The sequence below is a fragment of the Manis javanica genome, chromosome 10 (genome assembly GCF_040802235.1).
Source record: "Manis javanica isolate MJ-LG chromosome 10, MJ_LKY, whole genome shotgun sequence".
NCBI classification, from domain to species: Eukaryota; Metazoa; Chordata; class Mammalia; order Pholidota; family Manidae; genus Manis; species Manis javanica.
In genome coordinates, this window is record NC_133165.1 from 42,417,637 (window position 1) to 42,444,096 (window position 26,460).

The following is a 26,460-nucleotide window of genomic DNA, read 5'->3' on the forward strand; positions in this document are numbered from 1 at the left end:
TGAGGAGGATATGAATCCTTGATAATTTTTACACTCTGATGGTGACAGTGTACATTCCTGCAAGTTATTTGGAAAACAATTTGGCATTATGTAGTGAAGCTGAATATACATATCCCCCACTACCCACCAATTCTATTCCTAAGCATGTATCTTAGAGAAACTCTTCAAGGGGACATCTTAAAAAGTTAAAAAAAATTTTTAAATAAAAAACCACCCAAATGTTCATCAATAGTATAAATAAGCTATATTATATCATAGAATAGTATTGTGGCAATAAAAACAAATTGTAGATAGCTATGAAACTCAAAACAGATAAATCTCAAGATAATGTTAAGCAAAAAAAAAAAAAAAAAAAAAGACAATGAAGAAGGGGAAAAAAAGGAAAAAAGCAATAGCCTGGAGAAAATATAGACTATGATCCCATTAATGTAAAGTTCACAAATAGGCAAACTAAATAAACAAACAAAAAAAGGGAAAAACATGACAGTGAAAGATTAGGGATTACCATCAGGTAGTTTCAAACAGTGCTTTTGTAATGCTAAAATTCCCAGCCTGCCTGGTCAGTTTCCCTACTGGAGTTGTTCAAATCAGGTGCCAGTTTTGCTTCATTGGCTAAACAAACATTTCATGAGTTAAGACTATCTCTGTCCTAAACAAGCTTATAGAAGAATGTGTGACATTAACAAAAGTCTGTAGAGCACGTGGTACTGTGCTATGTGTTTCATACTCATTTTTTTTTCAAGAGAGCATAAGCATTTAATAATAACAATAATAAAAATAACATACTACTAGTAAGTATTATTTATGCCAGGTGCTGTGCTAAGGGCTTTATAGTAATTTTAATTTAATCTTCACAACAATTTTATGAATTAAATATTATCATGGGTACTATTATTCTCACCCACTAATAATAATAACAACAAAGATAATAGGTAATATTTCTGACCACTTACTAGTGCCAAGCACTGGGCTAAGGCTTTATAGTCATTCTAATTTAATCCTCACAACCCTGAGGCAGGTACTATTGTGATCCCTAATGGTTATTACCATCCCCATTTCCAGGATCAGAAAACTAACGGGGAGGGGGAGGTAACTAAGAACAGGTAAAACCAAGTAACTCACCCAAAGTCATACAATTAATAAAAGATAAGAGCTGGGATTTGAACCTATGCCTGTCTGACTCTAAAGCCTGTGTTTAGCCACTTTCACACTCATTATTTTATTTAGTATCATAAAATATGTAAAGTAAATGTAGGGGTTTACAGTACAGGTTCTGAAGACAAAAAGAAAGGACCAACTCCTCAACCTCCCTGAGAGGTACAGTCCTTCATCTATAAAACATTTTTAAAGTCCAGTACCTAGAAGTAAGTGTGAAACGGTAAATATGAAAACTAAGATAACATATACAAAGAGCTTAACACAGTGCCTGGTACACAAGTATTCAGTAAATGTTGGATGACATCATCGTCACAATCTTCTCCATTTTATAGATTAAAAATGAAAGTGATATATCTGATAAGGAGCTAATATCCAAAATATATAAAGAACTCAGATAACTCAATAACCAGAAAGACAAATAATCCAATCAACAAATGGGCAGAGGACCTCAATAGATATTTTACCAAAGAAGACATACAGATGACCAACAGACACATGAGAAGATGCTCCACATCACTAATCATCAGGGAAATGCAAATCAAGACCACAATGAGACATCACTTCACACCTGTCAGGTTGGCCAGTATCAACAAGCCAAGAAGTAATAGCCGTTGGTGAGGATGTGGAGGAAAGGGAGACCTGTACACTGCTGGCAGGACTGCAAATTGGTGCAGCCACTCTGGAAAGCAGTATGGAGGTTCCTCAAAAACTATAACTAGAAATACCATACAACCCAGCAATTCCATTTCTGGGAATTTACCTAAAGAAAGTAAGATCACTAATCTGAAAGATATATGCACTCCTATGTTTATAACAGCATTATTTACAATAGCCAAAATATGTAAACAACCTAAATGTCCATCAGCAGATGAATAGATAAAAAAGCTGTGGTACATATAACAGAATATTACTTGGCCATAAAAAAGAATGAAATTTTGCCATTTACGACAACCTGGATGGACTTAAAGGGTATTATGCTAAGTGAAATAAGTCAGAGAAAGACAAATAGTATATGATTTTACTTACATATGGATTTTAAAAAACAAAACAAAACTGAAATAGACTCATAAACACAGAAAACAGACTGGTGGCTGCCATGGGGGAGAGAGGGATGGGTGAAATAAATGAAGGGGGAAAATTAGAATGTTTTTTATCTTGATCTGTGTGATGCTTACATGAAGGTATACACATGTCAAAATTCATTAAGCTGTACACTAAGATTTGTGCATTTTATTGTATATACCCAAATATAAGACAATTTAAAAAATACTGTTTAGATCGGAAAGAATAAAAACTTTAAATTAAAACAAACAAAAACTGAAGACATGAGAGGGACAGTAGTTTATCCAATGTCACAACACCAGTTAGTGTCAATGAAAGGTTTTAAACACAGGTCTAACCAGCTTCAAAGTATGAATTCTTTTCCATTTGCCAAGGAGACTTTCAATGAAGGCATAGGAAATGAATTCTGGACAGAGAGAGGGAGGGAGGTCTTAGGGAGATCTTCCTTAGGGAAGGGAAATCTGAGCTGAACAGTGAAATACAACTTGAGTTGGTCAGATGAGGAAGTTAGAGAGAAGTACTGCAGGCAGAGGGAACAATGCATGCAAAGGAGCTGATACACTGAACAGTGTGGAATATTTCAGTAGATACAATGATTTCAGTGCAGTTGGAGCCCAGCGAGTAAGGGGCAAAAAAGTCAAAACACTCCTAAACAGGCTGACATTTAAAATTTTTGTTTTACATTTCACATCAGAGGGATCGCCTAAATTTTATATCCTTAAAGGTCAAACTTATGCCTATTAAAACTGAGTGTTTTTAGAAAACATTATAATTCTGGACTCTTAAAAGTTTAATTTCTATAAGTTTTAGATTTATAGTTATTTTTTCTTTTGAAAACAGAAGTTTTGCAGTTCCATGAGTTTCACTTCAGTTTTGTTAAATCCAAACAAAGTTAAATATTATGTCAATTAGAGCCACTCCACTTCTAAGTACTTTAGATACTAAGGTTCTTTACATGATTTCATTTGAAGACAGTGTCCCACTAATTAAGAGAAGTTTGTAAGCAAATGGTCTGTCTCCAGGATAAAATTCAAGATCACTAGTATAAAATATAAGGCCCTTCAAAGCCTGGCCCTAACAACTCTCTCATGTCTTACTTCCTGCTCCTTCCTAACTGGAAATGAATCCTCCAACATCACCAAGCTGCTTATAGTTCTCCATAAATACCACAATGTTTCTCATCTTTGTGAATTCGTCCATATTGTAACTTTCAATTTATTACTGCCTGGTTTTGTTCTATTTTACTTTATTTTTTAAAAATTGTATTAGGCTATGGGAAACAAACACCACATTCCAGACCCAGGTGGGCTAAGCTTGGTGACTTCCAGCATAACAGGGCCCAGATGTTTGCTAGGCCCTTTTGAGCCTCCAGGCTGGGTGAGGTGTCACACCACAAGAATACTTCCATTCTACCTCTTCTCTTTGGACACTGTAGTTAAGACACAGGCTGCTCCCAGGAGTAATATCTCTTGATGGTTCATTGACTAAGGAAGGGAAAGGTATTCTAGACAGTCAAGAACAGTAGTCCCTCCTTATCTGGCCAGGGATATGTTCCAAGATGTCCCAGCAAATGCCTGAAACCACAGATAGTACCAAACCCTATATATACTATGTTTTTTCCTATACATACATACCTAACATAAGTTTAATTTATAATAGATTAATAACAATAACTAAAAATAAAATAGAAAAACTATAACAATATACTATAATAAAAGTTATATGAATGTGGTCTCTTTCAAAATATCTTACTTTATGGACTATTCTTGGGATGATGTGGATGATAAAATGCCTATGTGATGAGAAGTGAGGTGAATGATGGTAAGCACTGTGACGTAGTGTCAGGCTACCACTGACCCTCTGACAGTATGTCAGAAGCAGCTGCTTCCTGACTACAGTTGACCACAGATAACTGAAACCCTGGAAAGCAAAACTACAGATAAGGGCGGGGCCGGTGTACAGCACTCCAGCTATGGGTCACCCAAAGAGCACAATACCTGTAAGCCAAAACTAAATGTTCCTCCCTACATCTGTTAGCTTTGTCATCCTTTAAGTCAATGGTTCTCACCAAGCAGGGAGAGGGGCATTTGGCAACGTCTGGAAACATTTTTGACTGCCACAACTGGGGAAGGCAGTTATCTATAATTGTTATCTATTGAGTAGAGGTGAGGGGATGCTACTAAACATCCCATCATATACAGGACAGCCCCCACAATAAAGAATTATCCTGCCTAAAATGTCAATGATGCCAAATAAGGTTGAGAAACACTGCTTTATTTTTCATTTTGGTACCATGTCATCCAGGAAGACCTTCCTAAACACTCCAGACTGGGTTAGGCATCTGTTCTCTGTTTTCATAATTCTTAGCATTGCATTATATATAAACCTTCCTTCCATTAGATCATGTGAACCTTTAGGGGAGAAAACTTAACACTGCCTGGCACATAGTAGGTACTCAGCAAAGTAGAGACTGCTATCTGCCTTTCCCAACCTATTTCCCTTAGTAAAGGAAACACCAACTTTCAGTTGGCACATGGTCATTCGGAATAAAGACTACATTCCCCAGCCTTTTATATATGGTCACAAGACTAAATTATGGCCTGTGGAACACAAGGAGAAGAACTACCTGGAAGCTTTAGGAAATGTCATTTAAAAAGTACTAAATGCCCTGTCTTATATGTCTACCCTACCCTGACTCTGCTGCTTGAATGTAAATGTTGTGGTTGGAGGTTCAGTTCGGACCATGGAGTTGATGAAGACAAGCAGCCTAAATGCCAGATGATGACAGAACTTCTAAACCAGCCTGTCTGCCTTCTTTTATAAAACAGCCACTATTTTATTTAAAACCACTGTTATTTTGAATCTCTAGGTTTTACAAATATACCTAACTTAAATTTATAAATGATCTAATACCCAAATTATACTTTTTGCAATCAAATGCCATATTCTTCAAGAAAAGTACAAAGTTGACTTTACTGATTTATGTTCTTGTTCTGCTTCTCATTTTTCACTGACATATTTTGAAATACAACTTTTCCTCTTCTGTTTTCCTTTTACAACCTGTTTTGCTGTTAATTCAATTTTATGCCTACAGACTCAACAACTTAGAAGAAATGGGCAAAGTCCTTCAAAGACATAAAGTCCATGCAAAAAGAAATAATTTAAATAGCATTTCTGTTTTAAAGAAATTGAAATTATAGTTAAAAACCTCCCACATTTGCAAAAACAACATTTACCAAGCTAGATAAATCAAAACAGAAATCCACACCTACTTACAAAATACAATAGTGAAAACAAAGAACACAAAGATGAAGAAGTCTTAAAATGGTCAGGAAAATGGCATATAAGGACTGACAATTAGACAGACAGCAGATTCTCAACAGTAACAACCCCAACTAGAGAAACTATCTCCAAATCACTATGAAAAATTACTGCCAACCCAGATTGAAAAGAACAAAAATAATCTTCCAAAAATGAGACTTTCTCAATGAAACTTAGAAACATTAAATCCTTAGAATAAAGGAAAAATCCTTAAACCCATCCTATGCACAAATGTGAGCCGCAAAAAGCGAGCAAAACCCCATCTTCCAGGCAAAAGAGAATTGGGAAAAATCATCATTGGGGTCTAAATCCTGTAGGAAACATACTTGTTATTTTTGACAGTCTTCTCTCACCTCTTTGCCCTAAGGTAGCACCAGCCATGCAGACATATGCACAGCACAGACAACTTGTTTAATGTTACCCTTTCCAAAAAAGTGTTCTCAATTACATATCTGTTCAATTTGACTTGTAAAAGAAGCACTGCAATTTCCACATCTCTAAACTTACCCCTGTTCGGTGTAGCACTGATTAACAATTAGATTTATAAAGATAGGTTCCCTGCCTTCACGAAGGTAAGTAGTCCTAAGCAGACTTGTTCTCTGATAATTGGGGGGGGGGGGGGAGGGGAGAAGGGGGAAGAATGTAATTTTTATAAAATTCTTCTGGGATATTTTTATCTAAATTAGTAGAGTTCAGGTAATCCTAATTTGTATGCTATTAATTTCACACGCTATAGAAGTCATCATAATTTGAAAAAAGATGGTGGCGTGAGAAGTGAGACAGAGACCTCATCCTAAAAGCACATATAATATGAAAATATAATTGATACAACTAATCCTGAAATAGTAACATGAAAGAAGGCTGCACCAGACTGCATATACCTGGAGAAAAGAGCAGAGCTCACAGAACAGGGTAACATACTAAAGCCATGACACAGCAGAAACGTAAGCCCTTCCCCCACCCCAGCTCACCAGCGGGAGGAAGAGAAACAGAGTGGGGAGGGAGTGGAGGCCTGGGAATGCTGAACACCTAGCCCTGGAGATCTGCTTTGGGAACATGAACCTACATTGCATGGTGCTCTGGTGATTAGTGGGGTTGGAAAGTTAAGACAGGCGGAATACCTGGAGAGACTGAGATTCCAGCTGCTTGTGGAAAACAGGAATTCATATCTGCTGATCTGGGTAGGCAGTCTGAGAGACTTCCTAACAGCAAGAGGGCTGCTAAAGGGGTAAGGATTACACAGAGCTCACTGCTCAGGAAAAAGGTCAGGTAGACAAAATTGTCCAGGTGCACTATGCCCAGCAGGATGGGAACTTAAACAATCTTCAGGCACTCTATTCCCCTGGCTGGACACACAGCTACAAGGCCCCCCACCATGATATGCAGTCTGCTGTGTCTTCTTCCCAGTTATCCTGCACCTGGCTCACAAACTGGCAGCCCCTGCTGGGTGTCAGGCCAGGCAGAGGGAAGCCCCACCCACGGCAGCTACAAACACAAAGCATAGAGGCTTACAGCTGTGTGTTCGGCCCACTGGTTCTGGCAGTGGAGACAGGCATTAACAGCCAGAAGCAGGGAACACTTCTTTCTCCCCACCAGGCACCAGCACCACTCCCCTGTGATCCCCAACATCGCTCAAGGGGCTGGGCAGCTCCAGAGAGTAGAGCTTCTGGGCACTAGAGGACACTACATACTAACAAGAAATGTCAAAGGAACCTGGCTCAAAGCAAAATCTCTACACCAGAGAAAGGACTGAGTAAGACTTAATTAACAAATCTTCCTGAAAGAGATTTCAAAATAAAAATCATAAACATGCTCATGGAGATACAGAAAAATATTCAAGAATGCAGGAACAAATTTAGGACAGAGATCCAATCGCTGAAGAGCACAAAGGAGGGTATTAAAAACAGATTAGATACAGTGCAGATGACAAATGAAATAGAAACTATGGAAGAGGAATACAAAGAAGCTGAGGCACAGAGAGAAAAAAGGATCTCGAGGAAAGAGACTATGCTGAGAGAACCGTGTGACCAATCCAAATGGAACAATATCATATTATAGGGGTACCAGAAGAGGGAAGAGAGAGAAAAAGGGATAGAAAGTGTTTTTGAGGATGAAATTGTTGAAAACTTCCCCAATCTGGGGTAGGATATAGTCTCTCAGGCCATGGAGGTCATAGATCGCACAACACAAGAGACCCAAGAAGGACAACACCAAGACATTAATAATTAAAATGACAAAGATCAAGGATAAGGACAGACTATTAAAAGCAGCCAGAGAGAGAAATAAGATCACATACAAAGGAAAACCCATCATGCTATCATCAGACTTCTCAGCAGAAACCTTACAGGCCAGTAGGGAGTGGCATGATATATTTAATGCAATGAAGCAAAAGGGCCTCAAATGAAGAATACTTGATCTGGCAAGATTATCACTTAAATTTTAAGGAGGGATTAAATAATTTCCAGATAAGCAAATGCTATGAGAATTTAGCTCCTACAAACCATCTCTACAGTGTATTTTGGAGGGACTGCTATAGATGGAAGTATTCCTAAGGTTAAATAGCTGTCACCAGAGGTAATAAAAAGGGATAGACAAAGAGTACGGAATATGATACCTTATATCTAAAGAATGGAGGAGGAAAAAAAGGAGGGGAAAAAAAGAACCTTCAGATTGTGCTTGTAATAGCATACTAAGTGAGTTAAGTTAGACTCTTAGATAGAAAGGAAGTTACCCTTGAACCTTTGGCAATGACAAATCTAAAGCCTGCAATGGCAATAAGTACATACCTATTGATAATCACCCTAAATGTAAATGGTCTGAATTCACCAATCAAAAGACACAGAGTCACTGAATGGAAAAAAAAAACAAGATCCAACTATATGCTGCCTACAAGAGACTCACTTTAAACCCAAAGACATACACAGACTAAAAGTTAAGGGGTGGAAAAGATATTTCATGCAACTAGCAGGGAGAAAAAAGCAGGTGTTGCAGTACTAGGCCACAAAAAGAGCCTCAGTAAATTCAAAAAGATTGAAATTGTACCAACCAGTTTCTCAGACCACAAAGGTATGAAACTAGAAATAAATTACACTAAAAAAAGAAAACCCCCCCCACACACACATGGAGGCTTCACAACATGCTCCTAAATAACCAATGGATCAATGGCCAAATAAAAACAAAGATCAAGCAATACATGGAGACAAATGACAACAATAACTCAGCACTGCAAAATCTGTGGGATGCATTCGACAAAATTCAACATCCATTCATGATAAAAACTCTCAACAAAATGGGTACAGATGGCAAGTACCTCACTCAACATAATAAAGGCCATATATGACAAACTCACAGCCAACATCATACTTAACAGCGAGAAGCTGAAAGCATTTCCTTTAAGAAAGGGAACAAGACAAGGATGTCCACTCTCTCCACTTTTATTCAACATACTTTTGGAGGTCCTAGTCACAGCAATCAGACAAGACAAAGAAATAAAAGGCATCCAGATTGGTAAAGAAGAAGTTCAACTGTCACATTTTGCAGATGACATGATATTGTACATAAAAATAGAGAATCCACTCCAAAACTACTAGATCTAATATCTGAATTCAGCAACATTGCAGGATACAAAATTAACAGACAGAAATTTGTTGTACTCCTATACACCAATGATGAACTAGCAGAAAGAGAAATCAGGAAAACAATTCCATTCACAATTGCATCAAAAAGAATAAAATACTTAGGAATAAACCTAAGCAAGGAAGTGAAAGAGCTATACACTGAAAACTACAAGACACTCATGAGAGAAATTAAAGAAGATACCAATAAATGGAAACACATCCTGTGCTCATGAATAGGAAGAATTTATATTGTCAAAATGGCCTTCCTGCCAAAAGCAATCTATAGATTCAATGCAATTCCTATCAAAATAATAACAGCATTCTTCAACGAAGTAGAAAAAATTGTTCTAAAATTCATATGGAACCACAAAAGATCCTGAATAGCCAAAGCAATTGTAAGAAGGAAGAATAAAGCTGGGGGGATTATGCTCCCCAAGATCAAGCTCTACTATACTACAAAGCCACAGTAGTCAAGACAATTTGGTACTGGTACAAGAACAGACCCATAAAGCAATGGAACAGATTAGAGAGTCCAGATACAAACCCAAGTATATATGGTCAATTAATATATGATAAAGGAGCCATGGACATACAATGGGGAAATGACAGCCTCTTCAACGGCTGGTGTTGGCAAAACTGGACAGTTACACGAAAGAGAATGAAACTAGATTATTGTCTATCCCCTTACACAAAAGTAAACTCAAAATGGATCAAAGACCTGAATGTAAATCATGAAACCATAAAACTCTTAGAAGATAACATAGGCAAAAATCTCCTGAATATAACCATGAGCAACTTTTTTCTGAATGCATCTCCTTGAGCAAGGGAACAAAAGCAAAAATGAACACATGGGACTACATCAAACTTAAAAGCTTCTGTACAGGAAAGGACACCATCAACAGAACAAAAAGGCATCCTACAGTATGGGAGAATATATTTGTAAATGACATATCCAACAAGGGGTTAACATCCAAAATATATACAGAACTCACATGCCTCCACACCCAAAAAGCAAATAATTGATTTAAAAATGTGTGGAGGATATGAACACACAATTCTCCAAAGAAGAAATTCAGATGGCTTATAGGCACATGAAAAGATGCTCCACATCACTATTTATCAGGGAAATGCAAATAAAAACCACAATGAGATATCACCTCTCACCAGTTAGGATGGCCAGTATTGAAAAGACTAAGAAGAACAAATGCTGGCGAGGATGTGGAGAAAGGGGAACCCTCCTACACTGCTGGTACATGTAAGCTAATTCAACCATTGTGGAAAGCAATATGGAGGTTCCTCAAAAAACTAAAAATAGAATTACCATTTGACCCAGGAATTCCACTCCTAGGAATTTACCCAAAGAATATAATTTCTCAGATTCAAAAAGACATAGCCATCCCTATGTTTACTGGAGCACTATTTACAATAGCTAAGATACGGAAGCAACCTAAATGTCCATTAGTAGATGAATGGATAAAGAAGCTGTACATATACACAATGGAATACTACTCAGCCATAAGAAAGAAACAAATTCTACAATTTGCAACAACATGGATGGAGCTGGAGGACATTATGCTCAGTGAAATAAGCCAGGCAGAGAAAGACACGTACCAAATGATTTCCCTCATTTGTGGAGTATAACAATGAAGCAAAACTGAAGGAACAAAAACAGCAACAGACTCACAGACTCCAAGAAGGGCGGTTACCAAAGGGGAGGGGTGGGGGAGGATGGAGGGAGAAGGGGATTCAGGGGTATTATTAGCACACATGGTGTGGGAGGGATCAGGGAGAAGACTAGCACAGAGAAGGCAAAGAGTGACTCTGTGGCATCTTACTACACTGATGGGCAGTGACTGCAATGGGGTATGGGGGGGACATGATAACAGGGCAGAATGTAGTAACCACATCGTTTTTTCATGTGAAGCCTTCATTTGAGTGTAGATGAATAATACCTTAATAAAAATTAAAAAATGAAAAATAAAGAAGTCATCATAATTTGCAAGAATATAGCCTTTCTCTTAAGTTGTGCACAATATTCTTGTTACCCTTAAATCTCAGAAAAATTTCAAGTGGGTATTATGTTACCCTTCTTTGTTAATCCTGTAAGGTATTATTAAAATTGTTAATTTCCACACTAAATTCTATTTTGGAAACTAAAGAGAAATTTAGCATTTGAACTTCAATAAATAACCATTCTTTGCACTTCCTTAAAAGTATCTCCATTCCCAATAACTTTTCTGCATTATTTTCTTCTATTTATGTGATCTTCTTTTGCTCTGGATATGATTTCCAGTTTTTTTCTTGGCTTTATTTATTAAAAGCTTCATAGTAGCAGTTATTTTGTTCCTATGTGTACTCTTGTACATACTATTGTTATTTTGTATCTATTTTTTTGCAGACACCTAATCTATGGCTATTATATTTTTAATTCTAACCTATTTGTGTTTAATAGTCATGTATAATTTTTCTTCTCTAAGAGTAGATAACTCCTGCCTGAATCGTAGTGGTGATGATCTTTAAAAAAAATTTTTACTGAAGTACATAAAATGAAAAAATCTTAGCTTAATGTATTCTGACATGTGTATACACTCATGTAACCATCACCCAGATCAAGATATGAAACATTATCACTAATTTTTCCCCCTTCACCATTCCCTTACAGCAACCACCTATCCTTTGCATTTGCGACTCTATTTGTTTTGTTTTAAATTCCACATATAAGCAAAATCATATTGTATTTGTCTTTCTTGAACTTATTTCATTTAGCATAATACCCTCTAGTTCCATCCACATTGTCACAAATTTCATTTGTCTTTTTATAAGCTTTATAAAGATTTCATTTTTTATAGCTGAGTAATATTCCATTGTATATATGTATCACACCTTTTTTATCCTTTCTTCTGATGATGGACATTTAAGTTGTTTGTATATATTAGTTATTGTAAATAATGGTGCAATCAACACAGAAGTGCCTGTATCTTTTCAGATTAGTGATTTTGTTTTCTTCTGGTGATTTCCCGGAAGTGGACTTGCTGGGTCTATAGTTCTATTTTTAGTTTTTTGAGAGTTGTGATTCTTGTTTAAAAGTTACTATTACATTGTTTTGTTTTTCTGGCTTTGCTCTTTTGGCCTAGTAAACTTGCTTACTAGTCATAGGTTACTTTTTTATTTCAGTGATCCCTGACCATACCTCAGTGGATTTTTTGTTATTGTTATGATTTTTATTTGTTCCAAGTAATTTTTATAGTATCTTAATGAGAACAGAAACAACTCTGTATACTCCCATAACTTCCTTAATGGTTCCCAGATAGAAATGACTGTAATTCCACAAAAATTTCACAATTCATGAGAAGAGGTCAATGTAAATAGCCTCAAACTCAACTATTTCTGACTCAAAATATCTGAGGAGTAGGACTCAGCTGCAGACACCATTCACTGATCAGCAAGATCCTACTCCATATTCAGTTATTTTGGAAAATTTTACTGGAATATACCTATTTGCATAAGGTGTTTTCCTTAAAATGTACTCTTCCCAAATTTTCTATGTAAACATTTCTTAAAAGATAAAGGCAAAAGACATTTAGAAATGCTTCAATTTCTACTTTCTATTAGTTTGGAAGAGATAGACAAGTAAGTTCTACATTATTTTTTGAAGCCATTGTATTCAAAACCATGGCTTTAATAAAAGTCGAACTGTAGGTTGAATAATTTATTAAAACAGAACATAGTATTCAAAACATCAAAGTTATAATACCAGTCACTGGAGAAACTAGTGCTACTACTGGACTTGAAATGACTACCTAAAAGTATCAAGGATGAATATATCTAAAATTCTATAGTTGAACCTAAATGTAGAAATAATGCTAAATTATCAGCCAGCCAAAGCAATGTGTTTTCACCCCTTCCCCACCCATTAAATACTTTGCTTTTACTTTCAGTTTTAAAAAATCCTAGCTTATATACAATAGTCTCTAATGAAGATTCCCCTAGACAACCCCAGAATGAAAGTATGCTTTCTTCTACCAAATAATTTCATGGAAGAACCTTGACATACGCTAGAAGGTGACTACTCTATGCCTCCTACTCTTCTGTAACGGGAATTGACCAGGAAGACAAGAGGTGATAACCTAACTGAAAAATAACTGGAAATTCCTAAGACAAGCAAAGGAAAGCATAACTTACACAGTTAACACAATGAGACAGGTAGAATTGTGAAGGCCTTCCTCACAGCTATCTTCAACAATTTCTGCCTATGTACCTGAGCCATCTGGTGACATCTTCAAGCCTTCAGGACTGCCTAAATATTTTCAGTACTTGAGTACTAAATAATACTAAAATAAATATTAAGATACTTATTTTAAACAATTTTCCCAGAATAAAAATTTCTATAGGAAGGCAGAAGTACTTTACGTCATGAATCTCAACTAATATGGAATATCTATAACTTGGTACATACTAGTACATTGATTTTGTATGTTTCTGCCTTATCCCCCAGTAAGCTCTTTTTGAGAGCTGGGACTCAGTCTTAAAGAGGTAATACAGTCTAGATTAGACCTGCCTCAACCAAGTAGCTCTACTCTTACCTGTATTATATTGGAATTCTAGGTAAGATTATGCTTCAAAAAAGAGTTCAAATATTATTACTTTGTTTTATTTTTAAGTTTAAAAAAGTACTGTACCCCACTAAAATTAAAACGACTGATGATACCAAGTGAAGCAACTAGAACATATATAGGCACATGTGAATGGTATAGCATATATGAATGCTACTAGACACTTCAGAAAAGAGTTAGATATGTTAAAGATACATAGAGGCATATAGAGATAGAGGTAGAAATATCTTAAAATCCAGCAATCTATCTATATATACCCAAGAGAAATCAATGCTTATGTCCACCAAAAGTAATGTACAAGAATGTTCTTAGCAACTGTATCCATAAAAGCCCAAAACTAGAAACACCAAATGCCCATCAACGGAACAATGGATAAATTGTGTTGTAATTACATAGTAGAATATTATACAGTAACAAAAAGAATTAACTTCTGCTGTTTACAACATTATGAGTGAATCCAATGTTTAATGAAAGAAGCCAGGCACAAGATAACAAACAGGTATGACTGCATTTGTATGAAGTTTCAAAACAAGCAAGACTGATTGTTTTTGAACTTCATATAGAACCCCGTATCATTGCTGGTGATAGAGGTTGAAACAGTGGTTACTTTTGGGTTAAGGAGAATATTAATTGAGGAGCACAAAGGGGCATCCTGGTTGCTAGTAATTTTCTTTACCTTTATATGGAAGGAATTACACAACTGCATACAGATGTAAACATTCATCAGATTGGATACTGAACATATGCACATTTACTATACATGCTACACCTTAACCTTTTTAAAAACTCACATAGTAGCAAGAGTCTTGGAATAAGCATTGGAAATTCTAGTCATGGTTCTGCCATGTGTGATTCCTGACAAAGCATAGTACACCTCACAGGGTCTCTATTTCATGTGGTAAATCTAAAGTCTCTTTCCCTTCTTAAATCTATTAATTCCAAGTGTCTACGAGTTTCTTCAGTCTTCAGGTTTGCCTCAAACACAGTAAGTATACATGCAAACTGATCTTTTACTGATTTCCACCAAAATTTAACTTGAGCTTATCTCTTTAATCCCTACTTGGAAAGACTGGAGGGCCTAAAAGGCTTATTTTATACTAACAGAAGGTACTAGCATCAGAATCTCTGGACCAACATATAAACACACATAGTGAAACACTTATCTAGGAATACAGGTGATCAGAAATTACTTATTGTCTATTATAAAGAACAACAAACTGATGACAGTAGCTAGAGCTTTAATTCTCTTTGAATCAGTAAAAATAGCTTTAAGCCACTGGAGTAATGATACCTAATAATTTATAATCAATAACTTTCTGCTGTGTGCAAAAGGTAGATATTCCTTTCAAATTATCTATATGAGAAATCAATATTTACTGTACAAATTCTATGCATTGGGAAAAAACATCAAGAAGACACTCCTCAGTAGCAGTAAGCAAGGCACACAAGGGAAGTACCGTTTTTCCTTTTTTCTACAGGGGATATATATTCATAAATGGAAAAAGAGACAAAAAATAAAATAAAATTTAGTTCTTAACCAGGAGATGTTACCTGAATTTAACAGTAGTTTCCATTTTTATATCCTCATTCTAGGTATATAAGTTATCAAGTCAGGTCAACAGATCAAGTCAGGGCACCATAGTCATCACTTCATGAAAAAGAAGGAAAATGCAATACTTAACAAGTATTTGAATCCAAGGAACTTCTTACATGGATTAAACTTCCAAATTTCAGAGTTCTCTAGCTTTTTGTAAAAATCAAGAGAAGATATATCCATCAGATGACCAAAAAAGCACTACATGTAATAAAATGCAATGGAATAAAGCACTAGCCGATTGAGACCAAGGCATGGATGCTAATTCTAATTGTGGCCTTGCCATCTAAATTTGAGTAAATCATTTTGATCTTTCTGACTCTGCTCTCCTATCTGTAAAATGAAGGGATTGGATTAGATAATTCTATCACCAAAAATTCCTAAATGTTTGAAATTCACTACATTCTCATCCACATTAGATGCTTTTCCTTATATTAATCTTAATCCAAACAAAAGCCAACTATCCTTATAACAAAAAGTCTAAAACTTAGAAATCAGAAGTCACTAAAATTGAATGATGGATATCTTAAAGCCTAAAGTCTGAAAACAGCCTTTTGCTGCTATAAACTGGGTTTGCCTTCTGCAAATAAATTAACATAATTCATAAAGAAACAAATGAACAAAATAAATGAAAGGGTCTATAATTAACTACCTAGAGAATTTTTTAAATACTCACTGATGAAGCATATCTGTTCAAGAAAAGGTCTGTAGTTTTCACACACACATACACCCCTTCACTAGCTGAATATAAAGTCAAAAAAAACAAAACAAACCAGCATCTACTCACTTTGACAGAGATACTCCCCCAGCTTTCCCAATCATCTCTTCATGGTGCAATACTGAGTGGTTCCACGGAATATGAAGGAACTTTAAGAGTGTTCTCATCCACCGTTCAGGGTGTAGGACAAGTTGTTCATAGTGAACTAACATGCATTTTTTATAACCAACCTCCATACACTGGTTATACATGGTCTCTATGGCACGATTCCACTTGGTCAAACAGTCCCTATAGCTGTTCAGGTCAAACCCAGCTATAGTAACTTTTCGAGAAATCATTGAATGTACTGATGCCCGGCCATCTCGGACCATCAGGAGAAATTTGGCATTGGGGAATAACCTAGCAAGGTAAGTTAAGGATTTCAGGGCAAAAGGATCTTTATTACATAAATGAGGGGCTGGCTCCCCATGCTTCACAATGATTTCCAGTAAGAAAGCTTGCATGGCAGAATCCAGCACTTCATCAGTGACACCAGCCTCATCCAAGCGTATTTTCTCTTTACTCGACCGTGACCACATCTGTTTCAGGGCCAGGATCCGGGGAATAACCCTAGTTTCCTCTCCACAGCGAATATCAGGGTGTGCATCTAGCATGGCCCTCATGAGCGTAGTTCCACTCCGAGGCACACCTCCAATAAATATTAAAGGCATATCTTTGTGGTAGGCAAAGGTTTTATTGGCTTTGATGTCCAGGCCAGTTCGCACAGTGGTCTTTGTACTCTCCAATTTGAAGGGTTGGCTACGTTCCTCTATTTGATGATGGCATTCCATGGCATGTTGGCCCAAGTAAAACACAGTCACAGAACTAATCACCAGACATGCCAATAGTAAGTTCTGCTTCAGTTTTCCAACCATCTTGATCTGGTTATCTTGCTATTAAACAGGTATTATGCTCAAAACAGTTTTCAGAAAATGTTCAGGCCATGGAGATTCTACTTCAGAAAGGTGATCAACATCTGATAGGAAAAGGAAAAAGTTATTTTATAATCACTTTAAGATTGTTAACAAATCAGTAACCAGTTATCACCACTATATTTTAGCTAGAAAGAAGCTAAAACAGTCTTAGATGCTTTGATATTCTTACAACACACATATAAATAAATGCAAGTAAAAAGAAATCAACACTTCTAATCAGAAACAATTTTTAGTAATGTAACAATTCTGAAGCTATATACCTTGCACAGAACGGAAAAATAAAACTCTTTCAATGAATCAAGCAAATATTTAATATGCCTAAGTATGCTTGGAGTCTAAACACAGGCTCATTCATCTCTGGTATTTGTATTTGCTTCATCCTCAGAAAGTCATTATTTCTACCTTCTACCATAAAGAGAAATTACAAGAAGAAACACACAATTTCCTGATCTTTAATACAGATGCAGTTTATTCATCCCACAAATTGCTGAGATATGACAGACCAGATACTTGGGCTTGGCTGAGGATGAACTTTGAATAACCAGCAGTGTAGTGACCCCTCCTCTCAGGAAAGAAAGTCTCATGGACAGACAGATATGCACAGTAAGAAAATGTGACCAGTGCCTCAATAAACGAAGCAAAGGGGACAATGGGAGCATATAAGTCTATCTGAGGAAGCTGTAAAAGGCTTATAGAAAATAAGAGGGAGGAGTATGCTCCACAATAGGAACTACAGCACAATGGCATGACAGAACACAGCACAACTAGGTGACAAGAAATAGGTTCAGGAGAGCTGGTGTATAGGGTGCAAAGAAAATTGTGTGCCTGTGATCTAGCCTTCAGAAGGACAAATAATATTTGGACACACAAAGAGCACTGCAAGCTAAAGATACACTATGATCAAAGATGTGGACATGTAAAAGCAGAGGCATATACGTAAAACATAGTACAGAAAATATACACACTATGCATATGTAAAACATACATAATATGGAACTACTAGTTTAACTATAACAAGAATACATACTATGAAGCAGACAGCAATCAGACTATACCTAGACTAAAAAAATTCACCTTGAATCCTCAGAGGGCAAGTGTGATGGTTAATTTTAAGTGTCAACTTGGCTAGGCTATGGTGCCCAGGGTTTGGTCTAACATTAGTCTAGATGTTGCTATGAAGCTATTATTTAGATGTGATTAACAATTAAATCAACAGACTGACTAAAGCAGATTACCCTCTATAACACAGGTGGGCCTCATCCCATAATTGAAGTCCTTAAGTAAAAAGGCAGGTTTCCCGAAGAAAAAGGATTTCTCCTCAGGACTGCAACATAGAAATCCTGTCTGAGTTTTCAGCCTGCTGCCCTGCAGAATCTGGACTCAAAGCTAACATCAAAACTTACCTTGCTGGACAGCCCTGCAGATTTCAGAAATGCCAGTTCCACAATTATATGAGCCAATTCCTTAAAAACTCTCTTTCCCTCATATATACACATAATATCCTAACAGTAAGTATACCTGGGGAAATGACTGACTACACTGGAAAAAGAATATATTCTGAGAGGCAGGATATTTAGCTGTGGACTAATGAGAAGGTGGGTAATTCTCCCCATAAAACAATTATAATAAAGCTGTGATGAAATTGACAAAACAACCCTTTCAGTCTTCTGGAAATTGACCAAGGAGTACAACAACCCAGGTAGCACATTTGTTTAAAAAACTGCTGTATGTTGAGTGACAGTATGTGGTGTTCTTGCCTGAGACTACTCTCACCCCAACATCCACACACTTAGCAGATACAGAGGTTTGGCGTGCAGAACGAGGCAGGACAGAACAAGGACTGGTAGCTTTGCTGTCAGGATCAAAGGGCAACTGCTCAATTTGGAATGGTGGAAACACATATGCCCAGCTGTGCTGGCAGTGTAAGTGATGTTCAAGGTGGCAGATGAACACGTAGAGCAAACAGCTCCAATAAGCTAAGGTTATACTTTTGGTTACAAACTCATGGCTAATCTTGAGGCTGCACATCTGCAAAGAAGAGACATGAAAGGACTGAGAGGAAAGTAAGCACCAAGGAAGATTTGAAAATGGCCTGAACTTATGAGTGTGCTCTTCTACCCACATGCAGATCCCACTGGCAGAAGATAAGTCTTATTGGCTCAAGATGTTTGAACACAACCACTGTCCACTAAGCTATACCACAGGGTAGTAACCCCCAGAAAGCCATGCTTAAACATGAAGACAACTATGAATGATGTGTGTACCTGGACACCTACATTAGCATGAAATTTCCACATAAGGCAAATTTATAGAGACAGAAATGGTTGGAAAGAAGAATTTAATGGCAAACAGGCACAAGGGGATTTCAGTAGGAGAAAGGTTCTAAAACTGGACTGTTGTCAAAGTTGCACAACTCTATAAATAATCTACTAAAAATGATTGACTTGTACCCTTACAATGACTATGTTTTATGGTATATAAATTACTCCTCGATGTGACTGTTTTTTTTTTAAAGAACACATTCCTAGAGAAATATTTTAATGGTCTCCATAGGACATACCAACCAAGATCTGGGTTTTGTTTACTCATATACTCACTCACTTAGTCAGATATTTGAACACCCACTGTTCAGGCACTTTATTATAACACTGGAACAAAGAACAAGAAAGTGAGACTAGACTGAGATTAAAAGATGAGCATAAGAAAAAACTGCAAAGAAAAAAACATTAATTAACATAACTGGAAGCAACTGAGCAATGAAATACCACTGCAGAAAACTGTAACCATGATATAGAAGACACAGTTCAGATGTTATATCAGTATTCAACATAAAAGGGAGTAGGTGGGAAGAAAACAATAGAGAAAAATAAAGAGTAACTTAAAATAGAGATAATTAAGAATCCACCCTAGATTATAATATTATGGCTAGAGAAACAAACCATATTCCATGCACAAAAGAAAACATTCCTGAACTGGAAGAGGAAAACATCTGAACATCTGTCTATAGATGTGAGGGCCTACATTTGAAGAACAAATGACAATAAACGAGTCTGAATATACCCTGGCAATGTCAAATATGACCATTTTAAATTTTAAATTTTAAATTTCAAATATCCTTTGATTTCAAATGTGAAGGAAATAGTTCTGCAGGCTTCCAAACACGTAAAGCAAATAAGGAACAAAGGACCAAACAGCAAACTGGTATTATATGTCTCTGCAACATTAAATGCTTATCCTCTGGTTTCCTTGTAGGTACCATTCTTCATTTTTCAAATTTGCTATAATGAACACTTGTTACTTTTCAAAGTAGGAACAGAAAAACTGATATTTTAAAGCTAATAGCAACAGTCTTTCCTAAAAAATGACATATAGGTAAAGATCTGAAGAATGAGTAAGAATAAGGTGGGGAAACAAAAGCAAAAATGAACAAGGGGGACTACATCAAACTAAAAAGCTTCTGTAAACCAAAGAAACCATCAGTAGAACAAAAAGCATCCCACAGTATGGGAAAATATATACATAAATGATATATCCAATAAAGGTTTGACATCCAAAATATATAAAGAGCTCACACACTTCAACTAACAAAAAGCAAATAATCCAATTAAAAAATGGGCAGAGGAGCTGAACAGACACTTCTTCAAAGAAGAAATTCAGATGGCCAACAGGCACATGAAAAGATGCTCCACATCACTAATCATCAGAGAGATGCAAATTAAAACCACAATGAGATATCACCTCACACCAGTTAGGTTGGCCAATATCCAAAAGACAAATAACACATGCTGGCGAGGATGTGGAGAAAGGGGAACCCTCCTACACTGCTGGTGGGAATGCAAATTAGTTCAAACATTGTGGAAAGCAGTATGGAGGTTCCTCAAAAAACTCAAAATAGAAATACCATTTGACCCAGGAATTCCACTTCTAGGAATTTACCCTAAGAATGCAGCAGCCCAGTTGGAAAAAGACATATGCACCCCTATGTTTCTCACAGCACCATTTACAATAGCCAAGAAAGGGAAGCAAGCAGTGTCCATCAGTAGACGAATGGATAAAGAAGATGTGATACATATACACAATGGAATATTACTCAGCTATAAGAAGAAAACAAATCCTAACTTTTACAACAATATGGATGGAGCTAGAGGGTATTATGCTCAGTGAAATAAGCCAGGCAGAAAAAGACAAGTATCAAATGATTTCACTCATCTGTGGAGTATAAGAACAGAGAAAAAAACTGAAGGAACAAAACAGCAGCAGAAACACAGAACCCAAGAATGGACTAACAGTTCCCAAAGGGAAAGGGACTGGGGAGGATGGGTGGGAAGGGAGGGACAAGGGGGAAAAAGGGGCATTACAATTAGCAGACATAATGTAGGGGGGAGCATGGGAAGGGCTGTACAACACAGAGAAGACAAGTAATGATCCTGTAGCATCTTACTATGCTGATGGATAGTGACTGTAAAAGAGTATGCTGGGGGAACTTGATGATGGGGTCAGTCTAGTAACCATAATGTTGCTCATGTAATTGTAGATTAGTGATAACAAAATAAGTAAATAAATAAATAAATACCTATTGATATGGAGATGGCCTACTTCTACTCTCCACCCCTTGGGAACAACTATTGATAAGGAGATGCACTAAGGCCAGGTGAGAGATCCTGGAAATACTGCAATTTTACCAACAGCCCAATCCTCCAGAAATTTTGACTCATAATCTACTTGTGCCCCATCTTCCACAACGGCCCCTGTGCGAGAAAACTGGGGCACCGTAACCAGACTATTAACATAAAATCATGATAATCCTCAAGCCAAGGATTCAGATAGGTTCAAACTATATGCAGATTAAGTCCATAGCTGGCCTGTTCCACAGGCAGTCAGCAGCTGAACAGGTAGGGGGTACACAGAAGTTATGACAGGGAAGCTGCAGCCAGGGGGGCACATACCAGGCCACAAGACTGCAGAAGAAAATAACTTTAAGGGCAATAAAATACCTGCTTTAATGACAGCAGCATAGGCAAATCTTGTACATCGGGTAGAATGCATGCAAGAAAGTGGTCCTGTGAAACGACAGTGGCAGGAATGGGATCTTGGCCTGGTCTAGTATACCAGACTTTCACCCTCTTCCCTGTGCGAGTTACAGATGAGTCAGTAGACAGGGCTACGGGAGGTACATGCACTGGCCATAAAGATAAAACTAAACTTCCCATAAGATGCTCTTACCGAGGGAGGAGCCAAGATGGTGGCGTGAGTAGTTCAGTGGAAATCTCCTCCCAAAAACATATATATTTTTGAAAATACAACAAATACAACTATTCCTAAAAGAGACACCAGTGGATACAGTAAAACAGCCAGGCTACATCTACATCTGCGAGAACTCAGCATGACACAAAGGGGGTAAGTTACAAGCTGCAGCATGGCGGGAACTGAGCGACCCCCTACCCAAGCCCCCCAGTGGGAAGAAAGGAGTTGGAGCGGGGAGGGAGTGAACGCCCAGAACAGCTAAACAACCAGCTCTGGTAGTCCGCACTGGGAGCGCAGACACACAGTGCACAGTGTGCTGGATATTAGAGAAATGGAAAAGCAAAACCTACGAGCAGGTCCCCGCAACCAGTGCCCCTGGGACAAAAGAAAAGTGAGTGCTTTTTGCAAGTCCTAAAGGGACAGGGACCTCACAGCTGGACGAAGTAATCCTGGCACACTCTGCCTAGCACCTGGGAATCCCAGGGAACTCTAGTTGACCTAACTCCCTGGGCAGCAGAGCAGCTCTGAAGTCCCTCACAGTGATAAGCAACCTGCCAGTAGTTCCCCCAACTGGGGAGGACCCCGACACACCAGCCCAGTAGCAGAAGAGCAAACATGCATGGTGGCGGTGACGCCACAGGAGCCCAGGGGAGACTCGCATGAGCCAGCAGCGGTGGCGGAGGAGCCTGGGAGTAGCGGTGACCCCAGCAGCTGCCCAGAATCTCAGCCCAGTGCACAGCCACCCGGGCCAGACCCAAAGGCCACAGCCCAGCAGGGGCACTGCATTCGCAGGAGAGTACACCTGGTGCGCCTCCCACTCCCCGTAAGCTCTGCACTACTCTGATGGAGACCCTGCCCACAGCAGTTTAGGGGATCAACCCACAGGCTGGTCCAGGAGTGTGGGTAACCGACACAGGCAGTGGAGAAGGGGAAGGCAACCAGCAAGCAGGAAAGGACTTTGTTTTCCCAGCTGACACACACGCTATCTGCCTACAGCTACCTCTATCACCATGAAAAGGCAGAAGAATTTGGTCCAATCCAAAATTACTCAGACAACCCCCAAGAGAGGGCCTAGGGAGACAGACTTCACCAATCTCCCCGAAAAATAATTCAAAATAAAGGTTGTAACAATGCTGATGGATCTACAGAGTAATATGCAAGAGCTAAAGAATCAAGTACAGAGGGAGAACACACAAATTAAACAATCTCTGGAAGGACTTAAGGGCAGACTGGATGAGGTGCAAGAGGCCATTAATGGAATAGAAATCAGAGAACAGGAAGGCAGAGAAGCTGACGCAGAGAAAGATAAAAGGATTTCTATGAATGAAAGAATATTAAGAGAACTGTGTGACCAATCCAAATGGAACAATATCCACATCATAGGGGGACCAGAAGAAGAGAGAAAAAAAGGGATAGAAACTTTCTTTAAAGAAATAACAGCTGAAAACTTCCCCAAACTCGGGGAGGAAATAGTCACTCAGACCATGGAGGCCCAGAGAACTGCCAACAAAGGGACCCAAGGAGGACAAAACCAAGACACATATTAATTAAAATGGTCAAGATCAAGGACAAGGACAGAGTTTTAAAGGCAGCTAAAGAGAGGAAAAAGGTCACCTACAAAGGAAAACCCATCAGGCTATCATCAGATAGCCTTCTCAACAGAAACCTTACAGGCCAGAAGAGAATGGCATGATATATTTAATGCAACGAAACAGAAGGGCCTTGAACCAAGAACACCGTACTCAGCACGATTACCATTTAAATATGAAGGAGGGATTAAACAATTCCCAGACAAGCAAAAGTTGAGGGAATTTACCTCCCACAAATCACCTCTACAGGGTATTTTAGAGGGACTGCTCTAGATGGAAACACTCCTAAGGCTAAATAGATGTCGCCATAGAAAATAAAATCAGCAAAGGAAGCAGATCAACCAAATACTAACTCAGGGCAAAAAAATAAAACCAACTACTCACAAAAGGAGTCAAAGGAAACACAAAAGAACACAGAATGAGACACCTAACATATAAAGATTGGAGGAGAAATAAGAAGGGAGGAAAAGAATCTTCAGACCGTGGTTACACTAGCTTAATAAGCGAGTTAAGTTAGACAGTTAGATAGTAAAGAAGCTAACCTTGAACCTTTGGTAACCACGAATCTAAAGCCTGCAATGGCAATAAGAACATATCTCTCAATAATCACCCTAAATGTAAACAGACTGAATGCACCAAACAAAAGACAGAGTAACAGAAGCAAAACCGATCAATATGCTGCTTACAAGAGACTCATCTCAAACCCAAAAACATACACAGACTAAAAGTCAAGGGATGGAAAAAGATATTCCATGCAAACAATAGGGAGAAAAAAGCAGGTGTAGCAGTGCTGGTATCAGACAAAATAGACTTCAAAACAAGGAAAGTAACAATAGATAAGGAAGGATATTACACAATGATAAAGGGGTCAGCCCAACAAGAAGAAATAATGATTATAAATATATATGCACCCAATACAGGGGCACCAACATGTGAAACAAATGCTAAGAGAATTAAAGGAGGAAATAGAGTGCAATGCATTTTTTCTAGGAGACTTCAACACAACACTCACTCCAAAGGACGGATCAACCTGACAGAAAATAAGTAAGGACACGGAGGCACTAAACAACACACTAGAACAGATGGACTTAACAGACATCTACAGAACCCTACACCCAAAAGCAGCAGGAAGCACATTCTTCTCAAGTACACATGGAACATTCTCCAGTATAGATCACATACTATCCCACAAAAAGAGCCACACTAAATTCAAAAACATTGAAATTCTACCAAACAACTTCTCAGACCATGAATGCATAAAACTAGAAATTAATTGTACAAGAAAACAAAAAGGCTCACCAACACACGGAGGCTTAACAACATGCTTCTAAATAACCAATGGATCAATGACCAAATTAAAACAGAGATCAAGCAATACATGGAAACAAATGACACCAACACCATAAAGCCCCAACTTCTGTGGGACGCAGCGAAGGCAGTTCTAAGAGTAAAGTACATAGCAATCCAGGCCTACGTAAAGAAGGAAGAACATTCCCAAATGAATTGTTTAAAGTCACAATTATTGAAACTGGAAAAAGAAGAAATGAAGCCCAAAGTCAGCAGAAGGAGGGACATAATAAAGATCAGAGAAGAAATAAATAAAATTGAGAACAATAAAATAATAGAAAAAAATCAATGAAACCAAGAGTTGGTTCTTTGAAAAAGTAAACAAAACAGGTAAACCCCTTCCCAGACTTATATCAAGCTGAAAAGCTTCTATACAGCAAAGGATACCATCAATAGAACAAAAAGGTACCCCACAGTATGGGAGAATATATTCATAAATGACAGATCCAATAAAGGGTTGACATCCAAAATATATAAGGAGCTCATGCACCTCAACAAACAAAAAGCAAATAATCCAATTAAAAAATGGGCAGAGGAGCTGAACAGACAGTTCTCCAAAAAAGAAATTCAGATGGCCATCAGACACATGAAAAGATGCTCCACATCACTTGCCATCAGAGAAATGCAAATTAAAACCACAATGAGAATATCACCTCACACCATCAGTTAGGAAGGCCAACATCCAAAAGACAAGCAACAACAAATGCTGGCAAGGATGTGGAGAAAGGGGAACCCTCCTACACTGCTGGTGGGAATGTAAACTAGTTCAACCATTGTGGAAAGCAGTATGGAGGTTCATCAAAAAGCTCAAAATAGAAATAACATTTGACCCAGGAATTCCACTTCTAGGAATTTACCCTAAGAATGCAGCAGCCCAGTTTGAAAAAGACAGATGCACCCCTATTTACAATAGCCAAGAAATGGAAGCAACCTAAGTGTCTATCAGTAGATGAATGGATAAAGAAGATGCGGTACATATACACAATGGAGTATTATTTAGCCATAAGAAGGAAACAAATCCTACCATTTGCAACCTGGATGGTGCTAGAGGGTATTATGCTCAGTGAAATAAGCCAAGTAGAGAAAGACAAATAGCAAATGATTTCACTCATATATGGAGTATAAGAACAAAGAAAAAACTGAACGAACAAAACAACAGCAGAAACACAGAATGCAAGAATGGACTAACAGTTACCAAAGGGAAAGGGACTGGGGAGGCTGGG

General features: G+C 37.8%; 1 protein-coding gene across 9 annotated transcripts in view; it reads right to left on the reverse strand.

Annotated features, from left to right (window-relative positions):
• Positions 1 to 26,460, reverse strand: part of TPST1 (tyrosylprotein sulfotransferase 1) — a 252,067-nt gene that overhangs the window by 191,411 nt on the left and 34,196 nt on the right. For all 9 annotated transcript variants that reach the window (XM_073215232.1, XM_073215231.1, XM_037002916.2 and 6 more), the window contains exon 2: positions 16,153 to 17,098. In XM_073215232.1, the coding sequence (XP_073071333.1) occupies positions 16,153 to 16,997 (845 nt within the window). In that variant the 5' untranslated portion in view covers positions 16,998 to 17,098. The remainder of the gene's footprint in view (positions 1 to 16,152; positions 17,099 to 26,460) is intronic.